This window comes from Corvus brachyrhynchos, unplaced genomic scaffold (genome assembly GCF_000691975.1).
Source record: "Corvus brachyrhynchos isolate BGI_N302 unplaced genomic scaffold, ASM69197v1 scaffold116, whole genome shotgun sequence".
NCBI classification, from domain to species: Eukaryota; Metazoa; Chordata; class Aves; order Passeriformes; family Corvidae; genus Corvus; species Corvus brachyrhynchos.
Window position 1 is genome coordinate 5,420,917 of NW_008240221.1, and position 9,572 is coordinate 5,430,488.

Here is a 9,572-nt window from a genome sequence, read left to right on the forward strand (position 1 = left end):
TCAGGCGTCAGGGTAAGCTGAAGGGCGGCGAGCAGACCCCGCTCCCTCGGTGTCACATCGCCCACCCTGGCGCTCAGGACCAGCCCCGCCAGCTGAACCCACAGAGCCTTTCGGGCAGGAACTTCCTGTTTCAGTAATTCCGCGTTGCCGTTTAAAGGGAAACTCGGCTTTTTTAACTTGCCCGAAACAATCCCGGGCCACCCATGTCGGTGGATATAGCAGCTGCAGAGGGTGTAAGCCGAGTGTTTAGGTCATTCCGTGGCTCGTGTGCCCTGTTGTGCAGGTAGTTGTACTCGTCAGACAGGCTTCCCTCGCCCGAATCAGTAAGACTTAAATAATTCCTTAAGAAAATTACAAGCCGTGTCAAACTCCAAGGACTTGTGAGCCTGTAATAAGCTTAAATGGGCTAGGCTTATTAAATCTTGCTTAAAGAGGATTGTTTGAAACGAGAAATAAATAAACTCCGTGTGTGCACGGTCAGGCGTGGGTACAAGTGAGAGAAAATACCTTGAAGAGCCCTGCGTTGTCCGAAGTGAGGGATGGAGGTGGGCAGAACATCCAGCCGGATGGCTGCCAGCTCCCTGCACCAAGCTAGGAAAGGGGGTTTTATTCAGAAAAATCCCCTCACAGAACCGGCGTGGTGTTTCTGAAGGTGCCTGTGCCGTGTGTCCTGGCAGGGCCGCAGCTCAGGTGTACAGACACCTCTCCAGTGGACCTGTGCAGAATCCCCTCAGCCTCCGCTGTGGCCGCTCCCCGCCCGCCTCTCTCTACAGCACTGAACCCCTGTTGTTGCTGTTTACCCTTAACACACCTCAGAGTAAATTAAGCAAATTGGAGTTCCAGCAGAGAAAACTGAGCCCACAGCCCCAGACAAAAAGCGGTGGCAGCACTTTATCGTTCGTGTGCATTGGTATGCATTAAAAAGGCTTTGTAAGTAATGTTCGAGATGAGCATTGGAGAAACTGGAAATGTCTCCTCAGCACCTGTGTGAGAACCACGGTGCCCACACCACTGCAGGTTCTGATCTACTTTGAAACATTTATTGTGACTGTTTGTATATTTAGTAGACTATTTATCCTTCTACCTTTAAAGACTTTGAATCCAGTTGCAGGGAGCAGTGTGAGCAGTGTGACTAACAGTACAAGCTGGGCTGGTTCTATGAAATCAACATGGATGACCAGGAGAGGAGTGACACAGAAACATGGTGCTGATGGCCAGGAGTCTAATTTGACTCTATATCAAATAGCACTTCTAGGAAGTTCAGATATTTAAATTCTGAATACTGTAAAAGCCAGTTTCTTACAAGGCAGGCAGTTCCTTTTGCCATTTTTCTACACCAGAAACCATAATTTTTTTCTTACGTAAAACTGCCCTAAGAGTCTTTTCTGTTTTCTATACAGCTTTGAATTTTCTATCTACCCCCATGGACTTGCAGGGGGGTTGGAAGTACAGAAAACATAATAAAAGTTCAGTTCCTTTTAGGTACTATATTGTGGAATGTCAGGAAGGAAAATTGCCATTGTTTGGTGTACTTGGAAACAGACTCTCAGTCTGACCAGTAGAGCTACACGGGGCAATCTCATAGCAGTATAGTCTAGACAGCTTGGAAGACATTTTCTACCCCTGTAAAACTTGCTTAATGTATAAATTGAACTACAGACATAAATAAAGAAATCAGAGTTATCCTAGAGGTGCCAAGGCTCTTGCAGAGAGAAGGTATCTCCTAGGTCTGGAAGCCTTTATTTCTTTCGCATCAGTTATAATTAATAAAATTATGCCTTACAAACTGTGACATACAGACCTCGACAAGAAGTGTGGGCAGCTCTCTTCTATCTGAGGGTAACAGAAGTAGAATACAGAATGATCAGGCTTGCTCTGTGTTTGATCAGTTGTTTGATCAGTTTGACAGCAAGGGCTACACTTACATGGAGCCTTTCGGCACCACCAAAACAGTATAAAAGTTGTGAAGGCGTTTTTGTGTCCCTCTGTGCAGTCACATTGTTTTGTATCTCTCTGTTCAGCTTCCTTGTGTTTCTGAGGTACCAGATCTATTATGGTTACCCCCTGGAGACGTACCTGGAGTATCCCATCATCATTGCACAAGGTAATTTTTGCAAGCCCTGTTTTGGAAACGAAATGGGGCTCATTCAGCACTCCAAGGCTCTGCATGTAGGTACAGTGCTCCACTGCAGTGATGCTGGAGTTGGGGGGAAGAGGGAATGAACATCTCACATAAAACTGAATTCTTATAAATTTCATTAAAAGAGATAGTCAGGTAGAGGAGAAGGACCTAATTATTACACAGAATTGCAGTGTAAACTCATCCTTTATCCGGTGCCTCGACATGGGAGAGAAACATATTAAACACTCCAGACTCTGAGAAAAGCTTCGTTTTGGAGCTTGCATTTTGGTCATCAGTCACATTTGAGAGACAAAAGCTGTAAAGGAGTTTCCACTGACCTCGTGCCCAGTGGAACTGTCTAGGATTGTGTTTGGGTCCCTTCAGTCCCTTATGTGACGAGCCATCTTTTGTTTATTGCAGATGTCATTCTCCTTTTCTGCATTATGCATTTCAGTGGAAAAGCAAAACGAGCTTTGTTCTATGCAGTTGTGTATCCTTTGAAATCTGGGAGGTTTGGTTTATGTGGCTTGTTTGGTAGTTCTTTGCATAGCAGCTATGTCATCATTTCTTGTGTGCGACTACTGAAAATCATTCTCAGGCACCCCTCAACATGTATTCCACATTCCTGTGCTGATATCTGGGATCACAGTAAAATCTCTACAGGAAGTAAGCTTTATATGTTGCTCTGCTTTAGAAGGCTCCCAACTGATAAAGAGTAAACTCAATTCCTAATTTTACATCTTTTCTACAGGGATGCAGAGTAGAAACGACAGATTTTTTTTCTTTGATTCCTACCCATGCAGGTTGTACTTACTACAATGAAGATAGCAGTGTTTGGTGTTTTTTTTAATAGGACTTGGGTTTAAATCTCAAGTCTTTGCTTTGGAGCAGGTTTTGAGAAACTCCAGACACTATTTGACCAAAGACAGTGTGCAAAATAGAACACTTAAATGTTTCAACGAGTTCTTAATATGTTTTATCTGGATTGTATAGTCTGTTAAAAAGTTCCAATAAGATTTTTTCCAGATGTTTAAAAAAATCTTACTCCTCAGGCAGTTTTGAGAACTTTGTATCCTATAATTTTCAGTGCTATGAAACTTAACGTAATATAAGATTTTGGGTGGGCTGGTACATGCTAACACTGCAGAAGTGGATAATAGACCTGGCCATGGTAAGTGCTGCATGATTATTTGAAATTAGATCTTCATACGAAATTTTTTTTTTTTCTGGAAGTCCTTATTAGTGGACTCTCTCATATACATATATATGTCCTTGGAAGAATTCATCATTTAGGTTAGCTTTCAGAATAACCAACCAGTTCTCAGATACAGGTGGTTCTTCTGTGAGTAGCTGGAGAACAACACTGGAAAGAGAGACTCGGGGGGGGAGGGGGGAAAGGTATGTTCTGAGACAAGTTGTTACTTGGTGGTGTCTTAATTAAAACTAGCAAATACTTAAAATGTTGAAATTCTATTACCACTTTAGTCCTAATGTCGTAATCCCAACCAATAACCTTTAACACAAGAGGAAGAGAATAAAGCATGAGTCAAAGCATTTGAAACAGGGATTGTGAAGTATTTATTTTTTCTCCTTTAGTCATACAATTTTGCAAGAAAAGTATAATTTGATAGTGCCTACATAGGTTAAAGATGGTCTTTTCTTAGCAGGAGAGAGTAAAAATGCAGTTGAGATGAACTGGATCTGCTAGTGCCAAAGATGATACAAATGGGGAAAAAAGCTTCTAAGCCTTACGCTGATCCTTACTTGCAGCAGAAATCCAGGCATGGCACAAAGGCGTGTTTGGAGTCCTCTCTACCTGCTGCCTTTGCAAAATCCCCTTTAAAAGGGTGACAGAGTGAATAGTGCATTCCTGTTACTATTTTTTCCCTCCAACTGGACTAATTTTCCACACATTCTTGTCAGCGTTCTCATTCCATTATGGTTTGGTTTGCCAGACATAATGGTAACAGATGGTCTGAATCAACTTGCTGTTTAGACTAGGTCAGTCTCATTTTAGCTGACTGCTATAAACATTTTTATGGAGCAGGTTGAGAAGCTTTTTTGTTTCTTTGCTTCTTGTTGTATTTGCCTCTATCAAGCATTTGCCAACAACAGTAGCAACTGTGCTCTTTGACCTTCTTGCTGGGCAGTACCTCATAAATGAGTCCCTCGTTTCTGGCAACTTCCAGTGTTTGCTTCACTGTTCTTACTAAGCCGAAGCACTTGAGTTGCCAAATACTGGAAAAGTGTTGATTCTTTTTAATTCTAAATGAAAAAGCTGCTCCTATTCAGATAATACAGTGGCAGAGGTAGAGATTCTCTCTCTTTTTAACCTGCTTTTCAGAATCTGTGCACATTTGTCAGTGCAGCCAGTAAGCTTGTTCAGCTGCAGCATCTCTGGCAGACCAAAGACTCTGGACAAGCGAGCGCCCTGACCTGGGGCATGTCTGCATACACCTGTGCAAGTAAGCTACAGACAACTTGGTGTGAAGTACTGAGTTCTCCTAATGCCTCTTTTCTTAGGTCTTTACTCAATCATAGTAGGTAAAGATCTTGCCTTAGTTTCCCTCAGTGCCAACTCCTGGGACTCAGATACCACAGTCTCTTGAAAACAAGTTTTATCTTTGACACCAATGATAAAAAACGATGACTTAAAGTGTGAATATGGCCAAGGGAAGCTGAGTAGAAATAAATGAAAGGCTGTCTTTATGAGGAAAAGATTTCCATGTTCTATGATTTAATGAAGTTACTAATGATCCAGCATGAAAAGGTGCTAAAATTTCAGGTATACAATCAGACAATGCTACTTTTGAAAAGCTGTCTACAAATAAATACACACTTAATGCTAAATACCTTTAAATATGGCTACTTGTAATTAGATTTATTGACAGAGAATTTATGAACAGTCATTTGTGGAGTTCCTGTGGCAATTCCCCAGTGGTCTGCATGAACAGTTCTACAGCTGTTTGTCAGAAGTGCCTTTCTCATCTTCACAAAACTTGCTTAAAATATTCTCACTATAAAACACAGTGATGCTGGATCTATTTCTACATGAAAAAAAGTCAATATGGTATGTTTTCTGAGTAATGGCAGCAAACTTTGTAAGTGCTTTTAGTCTGCTACAAGTGTGAAATAATTAACATTTAGGTTCATGGTGAGAGGGGAAGCTGAATTCCATGTATTTGCAAAGCCTGAAGGCACATGTAACATTCACAATGGTTAAGTCATGCTATCTCATCTGTGGGTGTAGTACTGAAGGAGGGGCTGAACAGAAAGAAAAGCAGTAAACTGACCACATCCAATCTAGCGTGATAGATATAAAAAAATTGTATCTGTGATTTTCTCATTTAAAAAGACCCTTAATACATTGTTGGTCAGTTTGAGAGCTTGATCTCTGAAGCTACAGAGTGGTAAAGAGTGGATGCACTAAAAGTGGGAATGTGTGCAGTGTATATTTTCATGCAAGAATATCCTCTGTTGAAAAATAGGTATTTCATAATTTTTTTTAAAGTACAAATGTGTTCCACTAATCAGAATTCATTCAATTTACAGCAAGGATTATTACAACTGTAATGACTACGAATGATCTCGCAGGTGAGTGAAGTGTGGAATTCTCGGCCTTTCCAAGGGAACAGTTGTCACAGTAGTTTTTAGTTGTTTTGTAAAACAGCTAGAAGGTCTCAGAAGAACAAACCATGAATGTGGTAGGTTAGCATGGTGAGGGCAGGAGTTAAACAGGATTACAAATCAGGCAAAGACATCAAGAAAAAAAATAAAACCAAAAAACTGCTTACGCTTGTCACATGGTACAACTGGTCCAAAAGTCTTTTTTTTTTTTTTCTCAAAAGGCAAAAGCACTACAAAATTAATTCTAAAAATAGCAGAATAAATCATTAAAATATTTACTATTTTAATAAATAAATGTAGTAAAATGCTACTTTAAAAATCTGTAGTAATTGAATGAGATTTTCAAATAATAAGTATTTCTGTTTCTTATTGACAACTTTGTAAATGAAAGAATTCTTCTAGAAAACTAAAGTTCAGCTTAGTATGTGAATAGTTTTAGGTCCAACATTCAGAAAGTTTATGGCAGGCTAAAAATGAAATGGTAGGCTGATAAGAAACTCAAAAAACCTGACTTAAAATATATAGTTTGCAGCAAATTATAAGGCAAATTTATTTAACAGCTTCTTACCATCCTGAGAAAACTGCAAGAGCTAGGAAGTGTCACAGATTTTTCAATACATAGTTCAAAATCAAGACTTGGTAGATGCAAGAACAGTAACAAAATCCCTTTGTACTTTATCTGGTGGTTCCTTGTTCTTGTTCAAAACTGCTATTTCATCAGAAGCATCATTTGAATGGATTTTGTACTTTTTAAGCAGCCCAGTAAAGCTGTAGCTTTACAAGCATTTCAAATGTCTCTTTCACTGGAAAAGGAAGTCCCATTTCAGGCCTACATTTCCACCCCAGTGCTTGCTGCTTTTCCTTTGCCAAAGTAAGGAGTTCGTGGGGCTGTGCAGTTAACTGGGTCACCAAAAATTTGGCAAAATGCACAGGCAGGGATTTAGTCAGGATCAGGTATTGAGCCCACGTCACCCACAACTGCACATTTACAGTGAGGGGGAGGGAGAGGTCTCTGTGGGGAGGGAGGAAACACCAGGAAAGCAAAGCTGGCGCTGGGTAAAGCTGCTGTTTAAAATACAGCACCATCCACTCTGGAAGATGGAAGGGCCAGCAGCAAACATTGATGCTGTGCTGCTCTAATGGAAAATGTTTCCAGTTGCAACACTGAACACATCCACACCTATGAAACTGTCAGATATCACATAATTCTGAAACAAAGTTTTGTGTACATTTCTGTGAACATGCCATGTACCAAATGGACATGAGACATACCTGCACTTCAAATACCTTCTCACAGGCAGAGGTACTATGCTGTTATGGTTTTTAAAGAAGCTGAGTTAACCCAGGTACTGGAAAACTGCTTTTTTGTAAGTTGTCAGATTTTCTGTCACTAAAATCTAACAGATACAAGTATTTCCTGTCTCTCAAAGTCTAAACTTAAGAGATGGCAGTAGAGAGTAGTTCCTTTATTATAAACAACACGTGCAGCTATAAAAGACGTGAGCTGTGACTCTGAATTTAACTTTTGGTGTAAATATAAATTTATACGAGGCTAGTCATGCTTGTACTATTCTGGTTACAAAAGAATTAAAGGTACTGCAGTGTATAAATTTGAGCAATCGCTGAAAGTGATCAAGTGCTAACTGCTCTTTCCTCTTGGATTCATGCTCAGAATGTGTGGGTTCCTGAATATGGTAATTGAAACTAATTGGCTGAAAAGAGTTTCAGAATGTGAACCAGCCTGTCTGTATACCAGCAAGTTTACAAACCAGTGTTGTAACAGCAGTTGATTTTTTTTATTTATGCTTACAGTATTTTTTTTCCCTTTTAGTTCTCATCCGTTTCATAATCATGCTCATTCTCAATATTTGGGTCACAGCCACAATCCTGCAGTACAGCAAGACTAAAAAGACTGATTAGAAGACACTCATCAGCACACATATCATTACCATGAAATAAAATACACTTAAGCTTAAAGAATTTAAGAATTCCTCAAAGATTGAGGAAGCTTTCTCTAATATTTACTCTTTAGCATACTTATTTGCTATTTACAGGACTTACAGGCTTGCAGTATAGTACATTCATGCTTACTTTCTCTTAGAAATAATTCTGATAAGATAATTTAAGCAGCATATTTTTATTGGTCATTTCAGACAAGTTTCACTGATGCCACATTTTCTCTGGATTTTTTTACTACAAGGTATTTCATAATTAGATGTATATATATTCTGGTATCACTTCAGTACTTTCTGGTTACATATAAGAAATTTTCTTCAATTATACATGATCAATTTTTCACCAACATACTGACTCATCCTTCTGCTGCAAGACTGAAAAACCACAACAGATGTTTGTCGTCTTCTTGCAAGCAACTCAGTTCAACATTAACTGTCTGTATTTTAGGATGAAGAAAATCTGAATCAACGCCCAATCCAGAATAAGGTTCTAAATGTCTTTTACTAAGTCACAAGTCCAGTTGGGATTGTAGCACTTACATGCAACACTTAAATAGTACAATTTATACAGCTGATACAGGATACCCATAGTCACTTTCTTCAGTATACCCAGTTTTTTATCAGATAAGAGCAAAAACTCAACTATGAATTCTTCTTTTTCAACCTGAGCTCTCATTCACTGAACATACTGTTTTGGGAACAGCAGGGACTAGAATGTATGGGAATTTAATGAAACTGTGACCAACAGTTAAAAATGTTGTTCAAGCAAAAGTTCCTGGAACAATACCCAGAGTTCCCAGACACCATCCATACTGACAGTGACATGTGCACCTTGATGCATCTCAGCAGACTCATCTCCCATAGCTGTCAGGTTTTGGTGATACTGTTCTGTGGTTCATGAATTTTTAACCTGTCAGTGCTAAGTGTGTTGAAGAACATAGATTTCACTTAAACTTTTACTTCAGAAATTCTGATCCATTTGTAGTACTTACACTAAAAAAGGGGAAAGGATACTCTTGACAACTATTAACAGGGGATTTTGGTTTTGGAGGTACTGCCTTCACAGCCAAAAGTTACATTAGTAATCATATAGCTTGCCTTAATTTCTCATTACATTCTCCAAAATTAAAAGATACATTTCAAAAGAGTTCTTACAGTACTCTGTTGATTAGCATTTAAAAACCAAGGCACCCTTGAACCCAACACCCTTGAAAACTATGGGAGGACTGCATTGACTACATTTGAAGCAGGTTTTCTTTGAAACATTCTAAATTGTGTGACGGCTGTGGAGCAAAGAGATCTGCAGAAGGAGATGTTTCTGGCAGGGAACACGCAGCAACTGGAGTGGGGCCTTCACCATCAGAAAACAGCTGCTTCGTGCACTCTAAATTTTAGTGGGAAGGGCTGGGAAGAGATGTTGTCTGTGGGCACTGATTTCAAGTATCCCACATTATTGAGAACAAGTCAAAGATGAGCATTTTTTACTGCTCCAATAAAATGGATAAATCTTTCTATGTTGGTTGAAAGATTAATTGTAAACATTCTGATTTTACTAAAGCTATGTAAAGTATCTCAAGTGGTCTAAATGGTGGCAGGTGGCATGTGATACATTTTCCAGGTGATATTAATAAATGCTATTCTTCAAGACTGATAGTGTCATTCTTACAGTTAATTTTCATTGCATTTGAGTTTTTATTCTGTTTCCATATATGGAGAGAAAATTAAATATTCATTACAGGTCATAAATGGGCAGCTTTCACCTTAACACTTGAAGCATAGGTTGAATATTGACCTGCCAAATGCTAAAGAGCTTCAGCATCTTAAAATGAAAAAAGCCACACTTGCTTTTTAAATAAAGCTTTTTCTTG

General features: G+C 39.2%; 1 protein-coding gene across 2 annotated transcripts; it reads left to right on the top strand.

Annotated features, from left to right (window-relative positions):
* The first annotated feature begins 1,808 nt into the window (after window positions 1–1,808).
* Window positions 1,809–9,352, top strand: PQLC3 (PQ loop repeat containing 3). Of its 2 annotated transcripts, none has more exons than XM_017744948.1 (6): window positions 1,809–2,104; window positions 2,543–2,612; window positions 3,236–3,293; window positions 4,467–4,587; window positions 5,675–5,716; window positions 8,153–9,352. In XM_017744948.1, exons 1-6 carry the CDS (start codon window positions 1,861–1,863, stop codon window positions 8,155–8,157), a joined length of 540 nt encoding a protein of 179 aa, XP_017600437.1. In that variant the 5' UTR covers window positions 1,809–1,860; the 3' UTR covers window positions 8,158–9,352. The 2 variants fall into 2 exon arrangements, with proteins under 2 accessions (XP_017600437.1, XP_017600436.1); XM_017744947.1 differs by having other exon boundaries at window positions 1,830–2,104; window positions 7,581–9,352.
* The last annotated feature ends 220 nt before the right edge of the window (window positions 9,353–9,572 follow it).